This window comes from Mytilus californianus, unplaced genomic scaffold, assembly GCF_021869535.1.
Source record: "Mytilus californianus isolate M0D057914Y unplaced genomic scaffold, xbMytCali1.0.p SCAF_18, whole genome shotgun sequence".
Classification (NCBI taxonomy): domain Eukaryota; kingdom Metazoa; phylum Mollusca; class Bivalvia; order Mytilida; family Mytilidae; genus Mytilus; species Mytilus californianus.
Genome location: NW_026262666.1, coordinates 1,265,903 through 1,293,430, shown reverse-complemented (window position 1 = coordinate 1,293,430; position 27,528 = coordinate 1,265,903). Strand labels below are relative to the sequence as shown.

General features: G+C 29.9%; 1 protein-coding gene across 4 annotated transcripts in view; it reads right to left on the bottom strand.

The window, feature by feature from the left end:
• The window catches only part of LOC127726518 (PR domain zinc finger protein 1-like), an 84,714-nt gene that overhangs the window by 18,028 nt on the left and 39,158 nt on the right, over positions 1-27,528 (bottom strand). Inside the window, exons 1-2 of one of the 4 annotated variants that reach the window (XM_052233888.1) lie at positions 23,344-23,522; positions 7,287-7,453 (exon numbers count right to left, since the gene is read on the bottom strand). In XM_052233888.1, the coding sequence (XP_052089848.1) occupies positions 7,287-7,453; positions 23,344-23,434 (258 nt within the window). In that variant the 5' untranslated portion in view covers positions 23,435-23,522. Of the gene's footprint in view, positions 1-1,042; positions 1,166-7,286; positions 7,454-12,844; positions 12,989-23,343; positions 23,523-27,528 lie in introns of those variants that run through there. The other 3 variants (XM_052233890.1, XM_052233889.1, XM_052233891.1) reach the window with 3 other exon arrangements.

Here is a 27,528-nt window from a genome sequence, read left to right as displayed (position 1 = left end):
AGCCGTTTGAAGTCAGACATAGAAGGAGTATTGTTTTAACAACTTTGACATAATTCTAGAGCCTAGTATACACGTATTATGTAACGTATTGGTGTAGTTGGTCAAAAGGACATGTCAGTATTTTAAAGTTACCCAAATATTTATGCCAAATGTTTGTACTGATTCTCGAGTGTCGTGGAGAAAGTAACGATCAAATCGATTGATTTCTCCGCTGTGGTAAAATATTCTAAAAACAATGAGATCATCGTTGTCCTTTTGGAGCTTTTCTACTATCACTTTCCAGATAAGAGTGACACGTTAAAACAAAACAAATTTTCCTTGATATTACATGTTGTCAGTCAATGGCAAGATTAAGCCAGACTAACGGAGAATGTTGCACATATTTAAATATCGATAAGATTATAATATTTACGGAGGATGATAAAGGGAGATAACACCAACAATTATCCATTCACAAACTGTTGTTCAAGTGTTTTCACTACTCTCTCGTAAAATACTTGTAATAGCTTGCTTTGTCCATTTATCGTGTATTTGTTTATTTATCCGATCATCCTAGATCATGTGATGTGACCTCACAATTTCAAATGTCATGTGAAAGTTTCGAATCAAGGGAAACATTTCTTATTCATAAACTCTAATTTCAATGTGCACTTTTATAATTTTGATTAATTTATTTAAAATTTTTTTTTTTAGTATTTTATCTTAACACCTGCCCAAACATTTGCAGAAAATAACAAACTTCTATATTGTTCCATAGTAGTGCAAGCTGCAGTTTAAGTACTTCTTGAAATATGAAAACTGCAAGCAATCCTACTTCAAAGACAGCCTTCCTATCTTTCAAAGAAAAAAATCATCACACTAATCCAATCCCGACAAAAATTATACCTAAACGTTGACATTTCATCAGTCCTTATTCTTTTTTTCAATCTTATTTTCTTTTCATATCATTAAGTCATTAAAGATGTCCTAATATTCTTTTTTCTTCAACCAAAACATTTTTTTCATATTTTTTTTCCACATTCAATGTATTGTTTACTCTTACCTTAAATACGGAGTTATTTCACAAAATAAACAATTAATTAAAACAAAATGTCATTTCTCATAAACAGCTCCACATTTATCCAAATCAATCTTATAACTCAACTTTCCAAAATAAAAAACGTCTATCCTTTCTCTGTATATATAATTAACGTAGAATTCTAACCTTGATGTAAAGTATCAAACCACTCTACTTCTACTCTCTTGACGAAAAGTGACACTCTTATTAAATACTAACTTTTACTGAAAACTGACCCGCTTAGTTAAACCATGTAAAATCAGACTTTGAAAGTCATCCAGTTGAAAAATAATTTCCCTTTTACACAATAAGTATCCTTGCAATCTAACAAAGTCTCGTCATAATTTGTAGAAGTATGTATTATATACAAAGGACGGTATTATTATGATAAAGACGTCTTTCACTTAATGTATGAAAACTTCAAATATAAAATAAAACGGAAAGTGAATTCATTTATTTTTTTCAAGACTCAACCTTGTTAAAAGCCCATCTCTTTAAACTTCAGTTTAAGTAAATATCTCATATGAAAGAGATAGCTACGAGGAAAGTGTGCTACTCAGAAAGCTACAATGTCCTAATCCTCAACAGAGAAAGAAAATATGTATCAGAAGTTATTAAAATTTGAAAAATTACTTGAAAAAATTTTCAATGTCACTCTAGTTTTTCTTTACTCACGAGTTGAGACAGTGATCTGAGTTGAAGGATTATCAAAACGAGTAGTTTTGAACTTTGTTTGTTATCATAAAGAGTTTTCAAGATCAAAGTTTTTACTTTAATACATAATTTTGTTACAGACATACTGCATGTGTAGTAGGTGGCTTACAAGAAAATCAATTAGAAAGTCCTTTATTTCATTTGAATTTCACTATTGCATATGTTTGCTGCTTGGATGCAGAAGAATGTATTCCTGTGTTTTTAGGTGTAAACTCATTGTCCAGTAGCAAATATTTCATGCTTGTAAGGACCATTATTTTGTTGGCCTATATGTTGACCTTTAGATGTCTTTTTACTATTTGTGTTGGTTTGCTGTCTCATTGAAGTGACACTTGAAGTCTTCTTTCATTCATACAATTCAAGTTACTAGATAGAAAGGAAAAGATCTCACAAGCTTTTATGTCCTTTATGTTTTACTCTGAGAATATGACCAGTTTCTATCTTTTTCTGACAATTCTAGCTTGCCTGAACTCATTGCTGTAATGCTATTAGCACAGTCACTTAAGCAAAACCTGGAACCAACTTTAGTTTATAAATGCCATAAAAAATCGTCTTTTTGTAGTAAAAAAAAACCAAATTAAGTGAGCTGCTAATTGGGAAATACCAGGAAATAGATTTGATTGTAAAATTAGGTCATTTTTGCATACTGTGGATTCAATATTATTCAATTAAGTTCAAATTGACATGGATTTCAAGGGTAAAAATTGGTGAAACAAATTTATGAAAACCAAGAAAACAAGAATCCAAAAAAAAATTTTTTATTTCCCCAATCCATGAAAATAAGTATTGGTATCCACAAAAATAAAAGCAGCCATAGTAATTTAAATTTTTACTTTCATGTCATTTAGTAAAAGATTTCAATGTAAGTGTACAAGTTTAGTTTCTACCCACTAAAAATTATAAGAATCTCTTCCGACTGTTTGAAATATTTTGAAGTAGATCAAAATATACTTTCTTCACAAGTACATCTTCTTAGATATTTAAATAAACTGCCAAAATCTTAAAACTGGATTAAAGTAATTTTTTCAACAAGTACTTCACTTCTGAAGTGTGTTTAGTTATATGTTAAAAATTTTGTTCCTCCAAATCTCAGCATTAAGAGGGTATGTCATGCTGGTCTTATCTATGGAAAGTCATTTTAAATAAATCGTAGAGAATTTATTAGAAGAATAATTAGTTGAACTAATTAATGTACCAAGTCAGGAATATGACAGTTGTTTTCCATTCGTTTGATGTGTTAGATCTTTTGATTTTGCCATTTGATAAAGGAATATCTGTTTTTAATTTTCCTTGGAGTTCTGTATTTTTGTTATTCTACTTTTTATGTCAAAGAGAGGCGAAAGATACCAAAGGGACATTCAAACTCATAAGTCGAAAATAAACTGACAACGCCATGGCTAAAAAAGAAAAAGACTGATAGACATACAACAGTACTTAAAACACAACACAGAAAACTAAAGACTGAGCAACACGAACCTCACCAAAAACTCAGGGTGCTCCGGAAGGGTAAGCAGATCCTGCTCCACATGTGGCAACCGACAAACTATCAGCTAAACAAGAATTTTATAAACAGGGAGTTATTTTACTTTTTTTTGGATATAACTTCACTACCCTATATATATATACACCTAATTTTGTGATAAAAGGGATTCCCTGCCTTTTTACAGAACCCCACCCCTTCCCAAGCCACCCACTTATTTATAGACCTGACTTGACTTTTGTTTGCTTGTTTGTTTGTCTGTGTTTAATGCCACTTTAATGACCTTTGCAATCATGTAGGACAGTTTTTAAGAGTGTATGAAGTCGAAGTACCTGGAGAGAACAATCAACCTTCTGCAAGATAACCTCACTTAATCCACTGTAAAAAAAATACCATAAATAATTTATTTGTAAAAAAAATAGCTTTTTTGACCAAAGATAGTTTTTTTCTAGGGGAGATAACTCAGAAAGTTTCAATGTAACAAAAGACAGAATGAACAAAAAGACGCATAACAAATTGAGATCTTATTCGTATACTAATATTATGTAACAAGTTTTCTTTATGAAATTTAAATCTTCAAATAGTGACAAAAAAACTTTCCCATGAAATTCCGATACTTTTTTGTTCCTTTTTAATGTTCTCCTCTGTAATTATAAGACGTTGATAAATTATTCACACCCATCTAATAACAGTGCTATCATTACATATAAAGTCTCATTACAATGTTAAACGAAAGTTGATTTTTCTCTCTTAATCGATGAAAACGTTTAAATACTAGAAAAAAGCCATTTAAGGACGTGCTATAAGAAACGTCAAGATTTAATAGGGATGGCATGCTGGGTTGACTAACATGAACTTTCAAACACCTTTTATTTGCGAAAAGGGGAAAAGAAATAATATCAGAATAGTGTCCATTTTCTGTAAACAGTATACATTTATTAGAGTAAATATTGAAATTAACTAATCCTGATGAAGTACTACAGTCATCTACAACTACCTAAAAATTGTCTTATACTAGTGTATGTCCAAAATATACTACAGTAATTTACAACTACCTAAAAATTGTCTTATACTAGTGTATGTCCAAAATCAAAAATACGGTGGAATCATTTCTCTTGTCTGAATAAATCTAGTGGAAAATATATATATGAGGAAAAGAACATCATAATATAAACCAGGTTGAAATCAATTTAATCGAATTACAGGATGCCTAATGAATAAGTAGGTAATTACATACATTGTACACCTCCCAATACTTCCTTTAAGACTCCTCAAAGATGACTTATAGTTTGGCTATGAAAGGCTCTCTCTTAAGCACCTTGTGTCCCTCAATAATTTCCCAAAAACTGTCAATTTTCTACTTTTTATTTTGAAATGAATGTAAAATTAAATAATCATATAAAAACTGATGTTATTTTTCCTCATAATTTTTCAATATCATGGAAGGAACTGGTCTTTGATTATGTTAACTCCAATTCTGGTTGAAATTGATAACCTTGTAACAATAAAAAAAATATCAAAAAAGGGTAAATATATAAAAACATTGCAATGAAACCAATTTTATAAGGGGAGATAACTCATTTAATATCTTATTCCGAATTTTTTTATAAAAAAAGGTTTCCTGCTCTAAATATAAGAGGTCTGCTTGTCCAAGACAAAACCATGCAGCCATAGATGAATTGATTCTTGGTGTTTTAAACCACTTTCAGCCCTTTTGGCTTTGTAGTGGCTACCAATTTTTGTTTGTGGAGGAAGCAAGAGTGCTAGGAAAAAAAGCACCAACCTTTGGCAATTCCAGTCTAACACACCTGCCACGAGCAAGGTTTGAACTCACAACCTCAGTTTTGACCATCAAGTGATCACTGCAGATGAACTACTTAGACCAATCAGTTTACAGAGGGCCAAGCAGCCATCGACTACTCTGATCTAAATAGCACAATTCCTAGGCGTTAGAATCAGAAATGGGGCTGACAACTGTCACGCTGTTCAAAATCTTAATCTCTCTTTCATAAATCAATTTTGTTATTAAACACATATCGGCTTTGTTTTAACTAAATCAATAGATTATACATTTGTGTATCTAAGTAAGCGTTACATGAAATATATATTTCACTCTTATTTGATTCTTGTGACTATGCAAAATTTCAACATTAAAAAATAAGAGGTTTTTATACCTTAGGTAACATTTTTGACATTAGTATGGAAAGACATTAAAAAAAGTTTAAAAGGTGCAACATTTTACTTCTTTTCATTAAAATGGCTTTATTGTGGTATTTTGCAAAATTGAGAATCGTCTTATTTCATGTAAAATAGTTTTTTGCAACAATGCATTGTTCTCCTCTCCAACAGCCCACCAATTCAACAAGTTTCAAATATCTAATGGAATTTGTTAATTCCAGATCAAAGATGCATTAAAGGCTTATCAATGCAGGAAAAAACAATTAACAAAATCAATTAAAAAAAAATCTAAAAATAACAAACACAGTTTCATTTCCATACAGATTATCTCATTTCTCTATTAATATAAGTCTATTAAAATTTATAAATAATTCCTGATATAAACCAGAAAATCTTTAATCTAAAAAAATCACTTCCTATAAATCTGTCATTTGCCAAAAAAATTGTAAAAAAATATCAAAAAATCAGCAAAAAAATCAAAATAACATATCTCATACACATACCTTATGACCTTTACTGTCTCTTTACAATGAAATATACCAGATAACAAAATCAAATCTTATATCCCAAAATCTCTGATAACCCAATCAAATTGATCTAATTTTAAATATTTAAAACAAGTGAGTTGCTGTTTTAACATTTAGTAAAAGTCTTTGAAGTTCACTGATTAACACTGATAGGGGAGATAATTATTGTCAAAACACTTTTTCTTCTTATCTTTCCTCAGTTTTGTGGCTTCTTATTTTTAAATGGCTTCTTCATTTGTACTTTCTTTATTGAAAAAATGTTAAATCTTCTCTTTCTGAATTTGCATAATTAATATTGATAAAACGGTTTATGATTTACTTAAAAAATACCAATAGAAATTAATTTAATTTTGAAAAATTGAAATAGTTCCAATCTTTTTATTTCGAAATGATCTAGATGTTATCTTTGATTTTATAATCTTAGGATTTATTTTCAACATTTCACATTTTTTCTATTTTATACAATATAATCAAAACTTTTAAACCTTTCTAAGTATTTGTTAATTAACTATTACAGCAAAACGGAATTCAATTTGACAAAAAAATTAAACCACTTTATAAACTACGTTAACATTGCAGTTTCCTAAACTTTTCAGGAAATTGAACAGTCCTGAAGTGTTATTTTACAGATATCAATCAAGGTTTTTAACTTCTCACTTTCACTAATATAAGAGGATCTAGATGGGGGTTTACAAAACAAGAATAATGGGCTAAAAATTATAGAACAGATAATAATGGGGTGCTGAAATATAAAGAATAGAGAATAATATGTAAGAAAAGATAAAAATTGCCTTAAATCATTTCAGAAAACAACCCCATGAAGATCCTCATTTGAAAGAACTTCCATAAAAACTACAAGTCTCAAATCTAAGTGCTGACATAACTTACTCTGTGAAGTTTCATTTTGTGATTCTTAGGGTTACTTACCAGTAAAGTACTAAGGTCTGTTGTATGGTTGTCAGGAGATTGTAGGGACCAATTTATAACATGCTAATTTTAGTCCCATTATTCTGAGAGAAAAGAATTCAGGGTTATTTAGGAGTAATGCCTGGGGTCTAATGGTATGAGGGACTGGGAACTATCTATATTGTACTAGCATTTGTCCCATTATTCTGTGAAAGTTTACATGGGAGATTCCTTGGAAGTGATGTCTTAGTTCCTGAAGTCTGAGGTATGGTATGAGGGGACCAGGGACTATCTTTATCGTACTTACATTTGTCCAATCATTCTGTGAAGGTTTAAGTGTGAGATTCCTTGGAAGTGATGTCTTAGTTCCTGAAGTCTGAGGTATGATATGAGGGGACCTGAGGACTATCTATATTGTACTTACATTTGTCCCATTATTCTGTGAAGGTTTAAGTGTGAGATTCCTTGGAAGTGATGCCTGGGCTCTGTTTGGACAGACTCGTTCACAAGCTCTGTCATGGACAATGTAAACACAAAATTCTTCAAAGTCGTCTTCCTTTAAACTAGAAATGTCCCAGTTATCGTCCATATCTGAAAACATAAAACAACACAAAGTTAAAATTAATTTTCATAACTTAAGGCAATTCTTCAAACCTTGCCACATGTAAATGTATTAATAAAAGAAGATGTTGTATAAATGTCAATGAGACAGTATCCCAACAATACAAAAAAGAAAAGAAGATCTAACAGTCAACATCTCAGAACTCATGCATTAATATGATATACAATGTGATGGTCCTTTCCTGTATAACATATAATAACCACTATATATGTATTTCTTTTTACTTTTGTTGGTAAGTTGCTGTCTCATTGAAATTCATCCCATATTTCTTTTACTGTGTATTCATTATTGATACCAATTACAGTGGATTTGGTTGGTTTTGGTTACCCACAAATATAAATGTTCTACAACTGGATTTTACAGGAAGTGGTAAACCACGAATCTGAATATTTGATAAAATACAAATTTTAAGTCACTACAAAAATAAATTATTCAGCAGTATACATTGTCAGGTTTTTTTTTTACACTATGCTTACAAAACTGCATGGCTTTTGTAATTTGTCTACAGAAAGAAAAAAACTTACCTTCCTTTCTTCAACATGGAAGCAAAGAGTTTTCTAAGAATCATCAGATAATACTTTAATGCAGTTTTTTGGACACTATGCTTCCAAAGTGCAAGGCGTATGTTATTTGTATAAAGAAAGAAATATTAACATATAAACCTACCTGTTTTTAACATGGAAGCAAAGAGTTTTCTGAGAACAGTAGATGCACCTAACCTGCAGGGAAGTTGTAAAATGACTACTAAGCTTCTCCCTAATTTCATTTTGAAAGCTGAAAGTGTTGGATAATATTTGTTCTTAGCAATCTTCTTCCCTGTTAACTCCTAATTCTATTTCCTTATTTCATATATAGAAAGTCAAATATCCTCTATACAGTCATTGAATCCTCGTACTGATAGGCAAAGTAGCGTCCTTGAGTCTACATTGTTAATTAGTGGACAAAAAAAAAACATTTTTTAAAACCCAGAAATAGGGAGGTTAATTTGATATCTCATACAAAAACAAGAAAATAAAGAAACATTTAAAAAAAGCAAGTTTCTTATGTTGTAAATAGCTTGACTTTATTCCTTATCATAAATATCAGCAAACAATCTATTTGTTCAATAGTTATCTTCACTGAAAGTCTTGACCTCTTAAAAGGGGGAAAATGATACTGAAACAATTTCTAGGAATTATTTTGACAGTTTACACATACAACTTCCTGAACATTCAGATTAAATATCATGTACTGAAAGAAACCAAAAAGGTTAAGAAAATAATAAACCAGAGTTTTCTCCCCTTGATTTCCAAGGCCAATTTTTATTTTTATCAGTGAAGGATGTTCCGTCTGCAGCCCACAGAGAGGGAGATAGGACAGTATCTAAAGCAAACACTTTCCGACCAGCCAGTTTAGACACGAAATGAAACTGTTATCATTCAAAAATAACACTTAACGTGTATCTTGTGGACTTTCAACGTAACTAACTGACAAATTTTTACTTGCAGAAAAGAAAAATGGGCAACCACTCATCAAAATCTGTGTCAGATGATTACAATATTTCATATTTTATCGCAGTAATGTGTAATTTTTCACTGTTTATCTGCTAAAGCTCCGCAGGTATAGGTCCAAAGTTATCATCGCTAAAACAATTTTTAATATCTGTCTGTAACCTTTCCCATCCTGACCAGAGCTTGGCACGGCAGATATTAAAAGTTTTTTTTATTAAGATTAATAAACCTTCTCCTCTAAACATGATTTAAACCAAAATTTCTTGCTGATACGATTATGACAGATATATATAAAAAAAATAGTAACAGGAAATAATAAAAAAAAATTGAAGAAAGATTGTAAGAGATTATTTCACACTGCTAGACATGACATAAAAATATCGGAGAAAACCTTTAAGTATTCATCAGGTCAAAGGAACATCTATTTCATCTCAAATCTGCCAAGGAAAACAAGCAATGAAACTTCTCTATGATAAACATTTTTATATTTCACTTAAGTTTTCAATCTTTCAATTATAAACGATCATAATTTTGATAATTTTATCTTATCTGCATGAAGGCATTTGCTATAAAAGTTGTCAGTTTTTACTTTCTAATCAAGCTATTATTAGTTCTAAAGGAGATGTCTTATTTCATGATTATATTTTTGTCTCTCAGCATGTAAGATTTCTCCTTGGATTTAAATTTAAACTTCTAAATTTGACTGATATTTTAAGTAACCCACAGAAGAAGTGGCAAAAATACAAACAATAATAAAAAAAATTTAAATAAAAATAAAGATTTTTGTCTCTCAGCATGTTAGATTTCTCCTCGGATTTAATTTTAAACTTCAAAGTTGAATGAGATTTTAAAGTAAGAAATACTCAGTTAAAGGGCAGAGGCAAAGACGAACAATGATACAAATATCTAAAAATAAAAATAAAGATCAAGCAACAATACCTGTTTAATAAACAATTAAATGTTGACACATAAATGTCTTGGTTTTATCATTGGGTTGCTGTCTCATTGAAGTGTATCTAACATCCCTACATTGTTAAAGATGTGGTGTTAATACAGGTTTCACCATACAAATGATACACTGAGTCTGACTTTGAGTACATGTGTACTTGTTTATGTATCCTATACAATTATATTTTTACTAAATGTTTATGAATTAAAGGATATATATGGGTAAATATCAACGAGAGTTCCGAGACAGCAACCCCAAAAAAATATAATTACAGTTCTTTGTTTTTCTCTTTCTGAACTTTCAAAAACTAAACAGATTTGACCCCTTGTTGTCTTTTCTAATTTTCGGTTGTTAGTTGCTGTCTCATTTTATCCACATTTGGTTGTATTCTGTCAGATAACAATGCAAATCAATATGGATAGGGGAATACACTAGATCTTTAATCGTTTCAGCTAAATTCATTCACAACTTTTTTAGACTTTTTTAAGAGCTTGTCATATATATATTGTTAAAGATATCTGTCTATTGTAGAATATAAAAATAAGGAGATGAGGTATGATTGCCAATAAGACAACTATCCACCAAAGTTCAAATAAAGTGGATGTAAGCAATTATAGGCAACTGTACGGCCTTCAACAATGAGAAAAACCTATACCGTATTTGACCTCTAGATGCCTTTTGATTATTTGTGTAGTCGGGTTACTGCACATTGACATATACCCCACATCTACTTTTTTTCCCACTAAACAATTTTTCCCTGTTTAAGTGAAGCTATTAAAGACAAATTTTGTTTTCTCTTTATCAGAGAAAAAAAAGTGATAAAGATTGTCTGTAGTGTTACACCTAGTTTTACGGTCAGAAGGAGGGACATTGTCAGTTCCGATCAAATATCAAACTTCATTTTTCATAAAAAAAAATCAGTAAAATGATTACATAATTACTAAATCTATTTAGGTTTATCTATAGATATTATAATGTTGGTAAAACCATTGATCTATGGTATCATTACTAGTTAAATATGCAAAAATTAGAAATCAAAAGACAATCATAAGTTTATGTAGGATTGCAGAAAAATTAAAAATGTCATTTCAGTCGAATTTAAAATTGTGATATCACAGGCATTGAATGAATATAATTTTTCTGGACTATAGATGAAAAAAGATGTTGGGAATATGTCAATGTGACAACAAACCAACAAAAATAACCTAAAAGACAAACAGACCTTAATAACAGACGAGTGTCTTTACAATATGTGAAGCTCTGAATTGCCGAAAGTTGTGCAGGTTGCTTTTTTACCTTCTTCAGGTAGCCTGAGGTGATCACAGTGCAAGTGTTATATACTTCTGACAAGCATAAGTGAAAAAAAAAAACCAAAAAACAAATGCTTGTAAACCTCCAATATCATAAAGTATTTTAAAACCATTAAAATTTAATATTACATATTAATATAAATGTCATAAGACTTATTACTGACTAAAATGTTTGGCTGCAAATGGGAGAGGCAAAGTCAGCCTCGCTTTTGAGAATGGAGGGAAATTGCAAACCTTGCCCACTTAATTTTCTAATGCTGTTAACCACAATTATGGAAAGACAAAGGAATATATTGACAAACAACAGGGCAATAAAGAGTTCAACTTGGGCTCATGAATGTGTAAACATTCAGGCCACCTTTCTCAACAGTGGAAGGCAATATATTTTGACAAAATTTCATTGTCCTAAAATTACTTTGTACAAAAGTACAAAAGTACATTTAATTATATATATCTTATTGTTCACCTCAGTGTCCTTAAATTACTTTGATATAAAAGTTGATTTAAGTTAAATTATATAATCGGGCCCTTATGGTTAGGAAAAGCAAATTATTTTGATACTAAAAAGATCTTAGATTCATAGCATCAACTAACTGCGTAGAAATTAATATTTCCAAATCTAACGACTGGAAAACAAAAAACGGATTAAAAAACTTATGCAATTTGTGCAACAAAATAAACATTTTTCCCCCGCAATCAATGAAAAATACTTAAATGGTAGATTAATTTGAGCATGGACACACTTTTGTTACATCGGTGAGATATTATCAATTAAATATGGTACCAGCTGAAGGATATAGTCAATAACCAAAAATTAATAATGAAAACTAAAACAAGTTTTAATTTACTGTTAGATAAGATAAAGTGATGTCATTGGCAAAGAAAGCGTTCGGCAACAGATTGTGGCACTCGTTTTTTTCCTCTACGGTGGGCAACATGTTGTGCAATTGTTCTACTAGATCGTCATTAGATTAAAAGCTAATGTGAAAATACTAGAAAAATCTAATGAAAAGCTATTAGTCTTTATATCAAATGATCAACAATTGATTTGTCATTATAAATTTTGTCATAAAAGGGTTTTTTTTTTCTATTTCAATAATTTGCTGTTACACTATTCAGTCAATAATTTTACACTGTAAATTATAAGAAATACCTAAGTTTAATCGAACTCAAATTTTGAGGACTCCAATACTTTTAGTTTGAACCCATAAAAATTGAGAAATCTAATTTCTTTTCAGACTTTTCAATTCTCAAAATTATTACTATTACTATTCTAATTCAAAGAGTAAAAATATTGTTTAATTTTAATTAGCAGTTGTAACTTCAAAAGATTTTCCATTTGTCTATATAAAGTTAATTATGTTACTCAACTACAATGAAAATTAATAGCTTTAACCAAAAAATATATTACACAATGAAAATCACATTACAATATATTTTACAATATTTAATAATCTTATAAAAGACAAATGCTAATTACATTTACTCATACCGAGGAATAAATATAAACCCATAAATTTCACTGATGTTAAAATTAAATAATTTAAAAGATGCCAAAATTATTGAAACAAATTTAAAAGAAAAGAAAATTTTGAAATATAATTTTCTTACTGTTCATTCTAAAATTTCTTCTAAATCCAGGAAAGTTTCTGTACAGCATCTTGACACAATCTGTACTATTGTTTTACCTGTACAGGTACGCCTCTATCTACCTGGGCCACCACAGGTGGGCTGGGACAATTTTATTACACAGCATCTTTTATCTCCAATGACATGTTTATCTTATTAAAAAAGGAGAAGCAAGCAAAAATCTGAGAAATTACAATTCAAACATTGATTTTGTTTAATATTAAATATTTCATACATGGATTTCAATAAAAGTGGGCGTTTTCTCAATGATAGCAAATATTATGTACATTTCAGCAGGCATCAGTTTCGATCTATAATTCTCACAGCAAGCAATCAATTGTCTGTGGCTGCAACTGATCATTGGATTGGTTGATAAAATGAAATTAATTAACCTCATATAATTACAAAACTGTTGATGGGTCACACCCCCTTTTGTCTGATGGTGTTTTATTTACAGTAAAACTAGAAGCAAAAGGAAGCTAATCAGACTTGATATGTTAATTTTTATTTAAAAGAAATATGTTTATTTATTAATATAAGATGTCATAGTTTGTTGTATTTAAACATTTAAAGAATGAATATCTATATATAAAAGCATAATACTAACTCTATTTTTCGTTTTCAATGCAATAAACAGGCTACTGAAATGACTTTGATTTTAGTATGAAATTAACAATTAATTGTGCCTGAAAAAAATAGTTTTTAATAAAAGATGGCCATTAATAAGTATTAAATTTTCAGTGTTCTTTAAAAAAACAAATATAAAATAATATATATCTCATTCAAAAAGAAAATGTAGATAAATTTATTATTCCTCTATCACTAAACGTGGACTTGAACTTTTCTTTTTATCCCTAAGTTTTGACAGGGCTTGAATTTATCAGCCTTTATCCATGATTTTCACAGCCTTTTATCAAAATGTTTATCAATTTTCCATTATTTGAATCATTTTAAACTCACTATAACTTTTTATCATGGACTTTACTGCTAATTTATTATCATTTAAATACCAGTGTAAACAACTGCGGATTCAGCAATCCACTCTAGGTATCCTGGATAATTCATTTAAATCCCCCAATGTTATAGATTTAACGGGATTATGACATCACGATTTAACTTCCTTTGTTTCAATTTATTTAAAAAATCAATAAATTTTTCTCCTAAAAAATTATACCAATTTTTTTATTAAAATTAACGCTTTAAAGCATGCTGTATTTTATAAGTATCTGAGAAAGGAAAGGATAAAAAGCCATGAAGGTGGTTGAATTCAAACGTCGCAGTTCTTAACAAAATCATAACCTATCTGTTTTCTAATTGATATAATCTATTGACTTTAACACCTGTGTGATTCTTTAAGCCCATCGGTCTAAAACCCATTGATTTCTGACCCCTTGACCAAAGTTCAAGAGAATTACTCCACTAGATAAATTCAATGTTTATTTATTCTTTACTTAAATTTAGCCTTTGTTTTTCTATATCAATTGGTCCAAAGCAAACAAAGGTAGCTTTTTTATTCAACTATAAAATCTTTTATCTGTGTTTGTATGGAAGGCACTAACATTTTTTTGTAATGCTCAATTGTTGTTTGTTTTGTGTTCAGTGGCAAATATTTCATACATGTTCAATGAGGAGAATGTAGAAATAATCCAGAAAGGATAAAAATCAGAATCAAATCAGAAGTTATTGGTATTAGAGAGTAATAAATTGAGATGAAATTCAAACTCAGGACAAATTAAATTTGTAAAAGTATATACCTATGCTGCTTAGCAAAATAAACAGGTAAACAGAAAGAAGAAAACAAGATTGACTTTCCAATCATAATATTGGTATCTGATTTCCAAATTTTAAATTCAATTTCAAACTCATTACTTGAAAATCAAAATATGTAAAATATTCTAAATCAATGATTAAAACTTGTCAATCAAATAGGAATGTCAGACATTTTCAATTTCTGATTTATTAAAGAAAGCTGGCATATTAATTGCCATCCCTGTCAACATTGGTCAGTGGGTGGCCAATCCTGGTCATTGATTGGTCACTTGAAAGTCAGACAGGTGATTTTCTCTTCAATACACTATGTACATGTATTTCAGTGATTACAATGTGTCTTAATTGCACCCTGCTGATTGAAATAGTTAATAAAGGTGTCTTAATTGTATCCTGCTGACATAAACAAAATGATAACCCAAAATCACAACTTTTATAAATCACATTTATATCTTTATGATTGCAACTGTGTGGATTTTGAAAATTATGAAATCAAAAATATATTTTACACATATTGAATCACCTGTCCTCCTTCAAACAAAATTCAAAATATTAAAAAAAATAATAAAAAAAATAACTGAAAAAATAAAGCCTGCAATTAATATACATATTGACAGGTTATACATTTTAACATTGAAAAATTGCAATTGCAATATTTTCTTTTTTACCAAAAAAAATTGTCGAAAAAATAATCACCCCCCTATGCCTATAATTTTTCACTGAAAGCATAATTACAGTGAATGAAGTTACAATGGCAGTCTTCATTCCAGATAAAATTTAATTTGATAGACTTCTTCATAAAATCAGCAAATCATATATTTATAAAATTATACGGCAGACTATGAATTTCATTTTCTTTCCCTATAGAAATTTATTTGAATATCGTCGCCAGACTTAATAATGCATTACATCTAAAATTACACAGTGCGGAAAAAAGAATCAGAGAACAAGCTATAAAGTGTCATCCACAAATGTTGACATAGCCAGTGCATTACCTGCAAAAATACAACAATTTCATCGTTTTTATAAAGAAGGTCTTGTTCTCCGAGATTTGTTAGAAAACTGAAATATTGACTTTCTTTTCAAGAAAGAGTAAATATAAATTATTAATTTTGTATCCATTCATTAAAAAAACATGATGTTCCTTTTTCTGAAAACTTTCACCTTTTTTTATAAAAGTTGTATGATTATACGCTAAGTGGGTAAACATTCAGATAAAAAATTATTTCTTTAAAAGAAATTCAATTACTTTCCTGGCTGTTCATTTTTTAACAGCTTTTGAAGTTAGTGGAAGACCTTGTTGACAAATATTAATTCATTGTTAAGAAATTGAAAAGTTGGAGTAAAAACTTACATATACAATGAAGACTATGGCCAACGGGAGTAAAACAGTTATGACTTTGTTCCAGCACAGCCTTGACAAAACTATATAATTCAATCATATCTAATGTAACATAAAAATTATTTCTTTTTTTTTCACAGCATAAAAATTGTGTCAATTAGAACTATAGTCCAGTTAAAGCTTTCACTGAAACAGTTTCAAGGTTCCCTTACAGTTCTCGTTAAAAGAAAGTTTGAATTTTTACAGCTGCAATCTTAATTTGATGATATGAAGTTAATCATCCTAGCGGCATATCCATGAAATATTTGTCACTGGACATAAAGCAAACAACAAGCAATCTATCAGTCAAATTCATACAAAAAAAATATATCAGAACAATGGATAGAAATAGACGCAGAGGAATATGTCAAATGAAACAGCTTTAACTTAACCAAAAAAAGAAACTGTATAAATGATTATAATAAAAAAAAAAAAAATTACAGGAAAATTTAAGAAATAAAATAGACACCACAAAATCAAAAGACAAAGACATCTAGCAAGGGTCATCCTTACATTAAACAAGGACATGGGGGTAATGGTTAAGTCTTGCTGGGTGCAAAATAAGGTCTGTTAGATCAGTGTAAGAACAACTTACAGTAACTTTGATGAAGAACAGTAAGAAAGACTGCTCCTGACCAATCTATGATGATATAAGATTTGTTTCATTAAAATCAAAATTTTATCTACAGCATGAAATATTTGTCACTGAACATTTTTAATAACGTAAACAAAAACCAACAGGATGAACATAAAACTTCAAGTTTAATTTTTTTTATTATTAATATTTGCTAAAGTCATGTACATGAATTACATTATGCATAAATAATCATGTATTAGTTTCTAGTTGCAAATTTGGATACTTTATGGAATAGCGAAATGACCACCAACGCATTTAATCCCAAGATCTCCGACCGTGAATATTGACCGTGAATATTGACCGCGATCCATTGATAACTGATGAAGACCTCCTCAACAACATTGAAAGTTTTATCATTCCTAATATGATCTATCCAAACATAGCAGTTTTATTATCATGTCGATTTCCTTTCAATTCAGGTATTTAAAGATCAGAAAATCACTTTCAATGTGTTTGTTTATACAATAATCCAGATCTACCAGGTGTTGTAAAGAACAAAGGTCACAGGTCATTATTGTAGTAATGCTTCCTTCAGTTTTATTAACTTTGTAAAGATTTATGTATTTTTCAGATTTTTAAATCTTTCATTCAAAAATGAAGATATTTAATCTGATAATTCATTTTTCAAAGAAGACTGTGTACTTAAAAAAGTGTTTTTTTTTGTTTCTGTTGGGATCCTCAACAGACAAGGAATCAGAAATCCAGGAAAAAGGTGTTGAATTCCAGTCTTCTTTTTGTCTATTTTCATGTGATTATTTGAAGAAAAAAATTAAGAAAGGGGATAAGGAGTCCTTGCCCTCTACCACTTCTGAATCTGTCAATGCTGGGAACAAAATCAAATTACAACATCATTAAAACCACCAGAATCTAATTGCCATGCTTTAACTTACTTCTTTAAAATATTATTATTTTGATGCCATCATGAGTTTGTTGACCGTTATGGAATATCCGTTTCACAGATGATAGGGCATATGTTCCAAATGTCGCAACTACAATCCTGTCCCCTTTTCCCCAAATGTGACCTACCGAATTACACTTATTACGGGGTTTGTACTAACATGAGCAACTCAACGGGTGCCACATCTGGAGCAGGATCTGCTTACCCTTCTGGAGTACCATAAGATCACCCCCAGTTTTTGTTGGTTTTTGTGTTGCTCAGTCTTTAGTTTTCTATGTTGTGTTTTGTATACTGTTGTTTGTCTGTTGGTCTTTTTCTTTTTTTAACCATGGCGTTGTTAGTTTATTTTCGACCTTATGAGTTTGAATGTCGCTTTGGTTTCTTTTTACCTCTCTTTTACTGAATAAGATGAAGTATACTCAAATTCACGTCAGGATAAACTGACAATGCCTAGGCAAAAAACCAGGCAAGACGAGTAGGCAGAAAAAACAAAACTGTACCAAACTAACTTAGTTTCGATGTTCCTTCTTCAAATCACTTGTTCCAATATACATAAATCAACAAAATAAATCAAATTTTATTAATAATTTACCAAATTAGCAAGTTACATTTGGATCTGGCTGCCAAGTATTAAATTTGATTGCCACACAATTGGTAAAATTTCTGCAGTGCAAAAAAGCGCTTGCTGCATTGTCCCAAATTTCAAGATTTGAACTTTTCAATATTGTAAATTTCCTAATAAAGTCAGTCTACTTGATATAATCTTCCCTTCCCTAGATTAGATACTTTAACAAAAAAAAAGACAAATTTAATCTTGGTTTCAATCCTATTGTCTACAAAAAACCATATAAATTTCTAATATTAGCCTAACTTGATGATAATAAAAAGATAAAAATTGACAACGAAATAATCTTTCGCCAAGCCCACGTTTCTCATCCACAGCATGGCATCAATCTCCGACAAACTACCGATTTTCTATATTATATCTTCAACAACTTTCCATATCATGATATCTAAGGGACACGTTCACCTGTATGGAATTTACCTGGTATCTAAGTGAAATATACAAGTCGACCTGACGGACAAGTAGTATATAAGTGGATAAAAAAGTATCCAGCATCGTAGAGCATTATGACTTCCGCCATGTGAATAAACAAAGCGTTAGTTCAGGTGTAATGCATATTTTCTCTTCAATCAAAATCAAACTTTTTTCTGAGGTGTAGATAAGGTTTCCATAGAAACTAATGTAGGACGGTCCACGGTCATCTTCAACATCACTTCACTTCTGATCATTATGTGGCCGATTTTCTATTAAATTGCGGATTATGACCTATTCAAACTTAAGAGCTGCGGAATAAATATCGTTTTTGAAGATAGTAACTAAATATTTTGCAATATTATTCAAGTGAGGGCAAAAACATTTATTTATTGACAAAACCACGGAAACAATCTTATTTCTCGAAATCAGTGATAAAAATCTCACTATCAAAAGAAATGATATAAAATATTAAGTAATGATGAATTAAGTCATAAAATGATAAAAAAATATCAATCATAAATAATATTTAATTACAGAGTATTTATATTTATGACTCTTCTATGACACAAGTAGATCATTTTTATGTAACTTTTTGAAGGCTTTTTAAAACCCATTGAAAATGTTGAATGTCTTCATTATAAAATTATCTTTGTTCTATTTATGAATGAAAGGAAATGTGGGGTACAATTCAATTAGACATGCAACAGCCCTATATAAATAAAAGACATCTAGGTGGCAGCACTACAGTTTTCATTTATAGACATGTGTCTAATATACAATAAGTCTTGAAGCTTTAAATTTTCCTGAGCCTCTAATTAATTGCCACAGTGTGAAAATCTTAAATTTATCAACTTTTTGAGACATCCTAAATAACAAGCAACATGATCAAAATAGTCAATTTATAGACTACATGACCACAGACTCTTCCTTAAATGATATTTATTTGTAATGTAGCTATCCTTCTCTTTGTTGTGCGTCTATTTAATTTTATAAAATATGCAAGGGACAAAAACTTTTCACAAAATAAGACATTTTTTTTTAAATTTCCGATTGTGGCCTTAAAATCGATCACTATCAAAACACGATTAGATTTGGCTGTGTAACAAACTATTGGTTGAAGACTTAATAAAACAATAAAAATAGAATTGAAAATATCATTATATAAACATATCACAAATCATTTTACAAAAGATTTTCAAATTGTTATTTTTTTCTCATTTTTATTGCTCAACTGGTGTGAATAGTCAATTTGCCTGCCTCATCGATTTTCAATAGGAGCTTGCATGACGAAACCATAGCTTCATTTAATAGATCAAAAACCGCAGATAAAAGTCAGATATATTTTGATAGCAAAGTGGGGGTTCTTTAATGGTGAAAACAAGACCATGATTTTCTTCTAATCACCAATAACTGACCAGTCATTGTAACACATAAAGATATTTTTTAAATTTATCAGATGAATGCTAGAAATCAAACCGAAAAGAAATCGTGCATCATGCACGTTAAGTTTTGATCAGTGAAGATATATTGTTCTAATGGTTGAAATTCAACGGATTGGGGTGACAATGGGGTCAACCAAATTGATGATCATCGAAAAGATAATTAAATGACAAGGACCGGAGGATCATGGGTAATTATCCAACGATTTAAATGTAAATGATTCCACAATTGATATTTCTCTTATTTTACACATTCCTCAAATAATATTTGATTTATATGATTATATTGTTATATTTTGCATAAAGACGAGTAAAGAGGAGTCGGGTGTTGGATGTGGTTTGTTGTACTTTACAATATTTTTAGTAATTCCTGTGGTCCAGTATATGCACTTAAAAAATACTTTCGATCCTTTATATTGATGTGAAGAGTGAAAAATGATTTTTCAGAGTACTGTAAATTCAGAAATAAATTCAAGCAATTATTATTGAGATTTTTGACAAAAGGACACAAATGCCATATATATAAGAAGATGTGGTATCAGTGCCAATGAGACAACTCTCCATCCCAGTCAAAATTTGTAAAAGTAAACCATTATAGGTCAAAGTACGGCCTTCAACACGGGGCCAATGGCTCACACCGAACAGCAAGCATATATATATGTATCAGATATCAGAATGCAAGTTCTTATTATTGTGACACTCAAATAGTTGCATTTAATTCACATTAATAAAAACCTCACAATAATTTCTTAATTTACAGTATATTATTATATGCATAGCCAATCAAACAACAATTCTCTTGTCACCCCATCTGCTAAATTTAAAGTTATATTTTATCTGGTTTTGTCTTCTCCATAAAGATTTGTCCATTAAAATAGAAATATTCAAATGTGGTCAATTTGAAATTTTGAAGTATTTTTTTATTTCCTATTTTAAAGAATAAAGTACAAAGTGAATCTGATTTAAGCTCACTACATTTTATGCCTGTACCAAGTCAGACTATCTTGACCATTTGTTGGTCCTTGCTTTTGTCTGCTTAGGTCCAATATTTGATGTAATTCCTGTGATCAGTAACCATTTGTTGTTGTACACCTTTGTTTGTGCGTTCATTTTTCCGGAGAAGTCGTGACCGTGTTGATAGTTTAAGTGTGGTCTGTTGTTTCTTTGGTTATATGTCTTATCCTTTTAATTAATATTTATGATATATCCCAAACCCTAACAAGAACCATCTGCCATTAATTAGACAATATCTACTATTTACAATTCAGATACATAACTTTTTACTTTATTGCTTCTTTTTATCCATACCTCTTATCTAAATGAATGAAATTGTTAGTGACAGATATAATAACAATTGTGTAAATAAATTATTCAGAAAGTAAAAACAACTATTACAGTAGATGATCTAATAGTACTGATAGCCAGGAAGTCAAATCTCAATTGTTAACAGATATATATACATATAGCCTGTTGTTCAGTGGTTGTCGTTTGTTGGTGTGGTTCATAAGTGTTTCTCGTTTTTTTATATAGATTAGACCGTTGGTTTTCCTGTTTGAATTGTTTTACATTAGTCATTTTGGGGCCCTTTATAGCTTGCTGTTCAGTGTGAGCCAAGACTCTGTGTTGAAGGTCGTTCTTTGACCTATAATTTACTTTTTATACATTGTGACTTGGATGGAGAGTTGTCTCATTGGCACTCATACCACATCTTCTGATATCTATTTGACATTGCAAAATTTAAAGTGATGTTGAATTGGGGTAGAAATAGATGGAATGAACTGCATTACGTGCATATAGTCTTTCAGTTTCCATAAACCTGGGTGTTCTTCAAAACTATTAAATCCTTTCTGTTTAGACATCAATAAAATCAAAACAGAAAGTGAACATCAAACTTCTTTAATAGAAAACACAATCTGATTTCATATTTTGATATAAGTATAAATTGGAGATACCAGTTATATCAGATTGTAGGAAATTTATTTTCAACTTTTTATGTATAATTTACAACCTATCTTAAGTTCTGTTGGATTTTGATACAAAGGCAATATTCCACAAAATAACCCATGTCAAAATTTCTATCTTAAATCTTTATCAAGTAAAACTTCCTGCATTAATGGCAGAAAATACTATTTTTCATAATTTTTCCAGAGATTCTTATCACTAGAGAGTTCGGCACGAGTCACCTGTTAACTATTCATAACCTAGGTGCCAAAGAAAAATAATTTTCAAATAAATACTTAATTTCCTTCCTTCTATCTTTTCATTCTATCTGGTTATCATCTCCCGGCATGATCAACATGTGTACTTTCATTTTGAACACTTTACTTTACTCCTAACCATTCATAAATAACATCGCTAATCTCATCGTTATAGATATAACAAGATATCATAATGTTCTACGATTTCCTCTCTCCTTCAAGACACAGCTTCACCGTAGTACGCAGCCATGGCTCCTTAAGTACAAGTCAAATGGCGATTTTACAGATAGCGAAAATGTTTATGTTTTTTCATTTGAAATTAGTGTCGGAGGCTCGTGGGGATTATTAAATCTATAGATATTTCCTGATTACATCTGCATTATCTTCATCATCTCTTACTTGAAAAAAGTCATTTAAGTTTTTTATGTAAAGTAATCCTAACTGGAGTCAAGAGGCTGCTGATAGAACCTCAGTCAAAAGTAAAAGTTTTGATGTTGGGATTTAAAAGAAATCTATAACTTTTGAAAGAATCTTTATGTCCTTAGAAGATGCCGATAAGCAAATTTAAAAAGAAGGAAACAGTTCTTTTCGTTAATGAAGATTTTATTTTTTAATAGATGAAAAATCTTTTTTTTATTTATGTAGTTTTTATTTATACTTATGTATGATATGACCTCTAGATAGTAATCTTATATCAACCCAATACACTAAACCTTTGATGTTTGTCGGCCCTTAATTATAACACAGTTGTTTAAAATCTTAACATAAGAGGGATAATAAAATAGAGAAGAAATAAATCTCTTAAATTAAGCTACTTTGTACAGGAGATTTAGAGTTTTGTGTCAGAAATTAAAGAAAAAAATGAAAAATAATTTCTTTTCTTTCATAATTATGATTTCCCAATGAATTTATCCATATAAAAAATGTCATTTCAAAATCAGGCGTTTTTTATTACCTAAATTAATTAAAACAATATTTTTCTCATTATTGAGATTGGTATTTTAAACATTTCACAATCCTATTTCAGAAGATGGTTTTTCATTATTATAACAAGATTTAAATAAAACCTAAATCATAAAACACCATTTTTTTCCTTTCTGAGAATTTCAAAGTATTACAAACCTGTCTCAGGAGAAGATTTTTCATCATTATTACACGATTCAGAATTACTTTCGTCTTCATCTGATGTTTTGGGACTGTCCAATTTCTGCATTTTGGATCAAACACTTTCCACTGACAACTGGGTGGTACAACAATGGGAAAATAACATGTAGCGATTACTCGGGCATCATCCACAAACTAATCATAAGATGTTACCCTTCATTCGAAAAATTGTCACAAGGGGCCAAGTCATGCGGAACAGAAGTGCAAAATTGGAAAAAGAAAATTTTAATAGGACTGCCTTCCCATCATTAAACATTCAAAGTGGGGATGGTATTAAATTTGTTCAGAACGATGTGAATAGTATTAAATGCTTTATGCGCTTAAGCTAGTGTGAAAGTTAATTGTGACAGCATAAAATTTTAATACTTGTTTATCGTTTTTCACCTGCGGTGACTTTTGAAGATGGAGGTTTTAAAATCCATATTGAATTATCATTTCAAACATAATTTAAGGTACATAAATGAAACTGAAATGATTTTATTTGACTGTCATTGCAAATAAATTTTATGACTAAAAGGAACACTGGTTTAATTCGACAAGAATTTTACACCTTATTTATTTTGGCCATGTACAAGTAATTATCTCGGCTCATCCTTTAGAAATGAAATTGTTTGGAATTTTCACTTGCAGACAGAAATCAATTTTTTCTTATAATTCTAAATTATTAACCGTATTTATTTTAATTCATTTAAATGTCATATCTAGTCCGGGTTTGGTTACATGACATTTATCATTTTAATAATTACATATTATTTAATTAAAGTGAAAACACATTTCGTCCTTGCGCTTTTAGCCTTAATTATCCATAATATATCAATCATCCTTTCTCTTCCATTGGTAAATATCTCTATTAAATTTCATACAAATAATATTTTCAAGGAGTTTACATAGATCACATTTCAACAAATTACTTCACTAATAACCTGTAAAACTTATCATAATCAATTTTGACAAAATTTAAAAGTGAGTTTCTATGTTGTATCCACAAAAGCAACAAGAGTTTTAGATTAGATAATTAAATTTCAATTTGATAACTATGTCCAGATCAATTATTAATCAAGCAATTTCTGTAAAACCAAGACATTCGGAAAAGGATTGTACACCTTTTCACCCAATGCAAATAAACTATGCATATTAGAGAAAAAAAAATTAATAAAATTTTGTTTTGAGCCAGTATTTTATTCCAATCCTGAATTTTATATTTCCTATCATAGTCTTGAACATCATATTTTTGCAATACATGAACTAATATTCATTTTAATTTAATTCTGTAGAAAAGTTATTACATGTACCAGATATATTCTTCACACCTCAAGAGGCATACATATGATGTAAGGAGATGTTAAATATATGACATTGAGACAGCAGCCCAGCTATACAAATAACCAAACGATTTGCAAACAAATACACATGATACTATTTTTGATCAGTGAATTAATACTGAAAGAAAATCACTTAAAAGGGCATTCGAATTCACATAGGTAACCAATGATGTCTTCTTTCTCCATGTTACTATACATCTTAGCAATGCCCATATATATGCGATAAGTGGGGAAAAAATCAAACTTTGGACTGATATCCAGCACAGAAAACAAATGTGGTTGACAAATGCGATATCCTATCATACCATGAGTACACAATACTCAAGAAAAACATTTATTTCAAAGTAGTTAGTCTATCTTCTGCAAATGATTCATTTCTAATCACAAATGCATCAAAGTAGATTTTGATATAATGCAAAACAATTCTAACCATGTACAATGTATAGGTTCTAATCAAATGTATTTTTTGAAGTATAAAATGTGAAAATAAAGTCAAAATTTGTAAAAAGAATAAATACTAAAATGGGAGACATATCTTTTCTTTGGGTTGCTGTCTTATTGACATATACAATACAAAGATTCTGCTGCCTCATAAAACACAGAACACATTAGATGATTCACATACAAAATGATTAAAATAGAAGGTGATTCACACACAAGTGATTCAAATAGAAAGTAAATCACACACAATGTGATCAAACATAGAAAGTGAATCACACACACACAGCAATCCTTAAAGGTGGTTCATACACCAAAAATGATCCAAATAGATAAGATTTTCACACAGTGTAATTAAAATAGAAAATAAATCACAGACAGTGATCCAAATAGAAAGTGAATCACACAGTGATCCAAATAGAAAGTGGATAACACAGTGATCCAAACAGAAAGTGAATCACATTGATCAAAATAGAAAGTGAATGACACACATAGTGATCAAATTAGAAAATAAATCACACACAAAGTGATTCAAATATGAAGTGAATGACACACAAAGTGATCCAAATATAAGGTTATTCACAAAGTGATCCAAATATAAGATTATTCACAAAGTGATCCATATATAAAATGAATTACACACAAAGTGATCAAAATAGAAAGTGAATCACATACAAAGTGATCAAAATGAAAGTGAACCACACACAAAGTGATCAAAATATGAAGTGAATCACACACACAATGGTCCAAATAAAAATGAATCACACACAAAAGTGATCAAAATAGAAAGTAAATCACACACAAAGTGATCCAAATATAAAGTGAATCATACACACAAAGTGATCTAAATATAAAGTGAATCACACACAAAAGTGATCAAAATAGAAAGTAAATCACACACAAAGTGATCCATATTTAAAGTGAATCATACACACAAAGTGATCTAAATATAAAGTGAATCACACACAAAGTGATCCAAATATAAAGTGAAGTGCACAAAATGATCCAAATAAAAGTTAATCACATACAAAGTGATCAAAATAAAAAGTAAATGACACACAATGTGAACCTTGAAGGTGATTCACATACATAATTATCCAAATAGAAGGTGATATAGTAATAACTGATGACACAGAGATATGTCTCACTTGTATGTAATTTGATAGTAAAATACTAATGTCCTTCAAGGTGAGACAAAATCTCATTCTTGCTGGTGTTGAGTGAATCACTGTGAAAATTGGTGATTGCTGGCGAGTTGAGGAGATTGCACTTTCATTAATGACCCTGTCATAGACTATGTGATGAATATACAGACAGATATTTCTGGCTGACCCACCAACAATCACTATGACCATTAACAACGGAGAATGATTTTAACTGAATTGTGTTGAATATACATAATAAAAGGTGGCAAGAGAATACTGTAGACAGAAATCTGTCATCTTGACAAAACTTGTACAAGTTATTTTTATAAAAAAAATTAACATTTGCCTACATACCTACCTACCCATACCTAAAATGATGGATGGAAGATGGGCAAACAAACATATTTCTAATATTGGTCTAGAAACTAATCATTGGTATAAAGTTATGTTTAATATTCAGTCTATCATCAAGTATTGGAATTTTCAATGCTGTTTTTATACTGCTTGTACAAGTTAGAAACAAATTCAATGTTTCAAATCAATTACAATATCTTATAAGTCTAAACATGATAATGGTTTTCATTAATGACACAAAGGCAGACAAAAATTAGAATTTTTTTCTTTCGATTAAAATGACTTTGCAAGTTTTTACTTTAAAGTACAAAAGTAAACACAGAAAAAATACACACGATTTTCTACATGCACCTCACTTCTATTGATGTTAATGGTAGATACTAAACAGAAAGACATCAATTATTTTATGTAAATATCAAATCATTAATCATGAGTTCTGTCACTGAGTTTCAATGAGCAAAAATTGACCCTTTAAATTATCGTCAAAATTCAATCATATATTGCAGAAAAAAATATAATTTACTTACGGTAAAAAATAATAATAAAAACATCATTTATAAGTGATTATTATTTATTAAAATCATATGCAAAATTTATGCAGTATCTCTTCCGTTAACAAAGCATGGGAGTGTGACTCTATCAAAGATGAAAGCTTGCAATGCGTGTGCATCTCAAATAATTCCAAACAGAATGCCTCCAGCAAGTGAGACGTGCGACTGGCACAAACGTGTTTATAGATGACCATATATATGTATTACAAAGCAGTAAGTTTTTCTTGCACTTTTCATCAACAAGAAATATCATTAAATGAAATTTGAAGAGGATTTTGTTATTTTAGACTGAAGATTAGCATACGAATATCTTCTCGGAGTACCCCTTGCCAA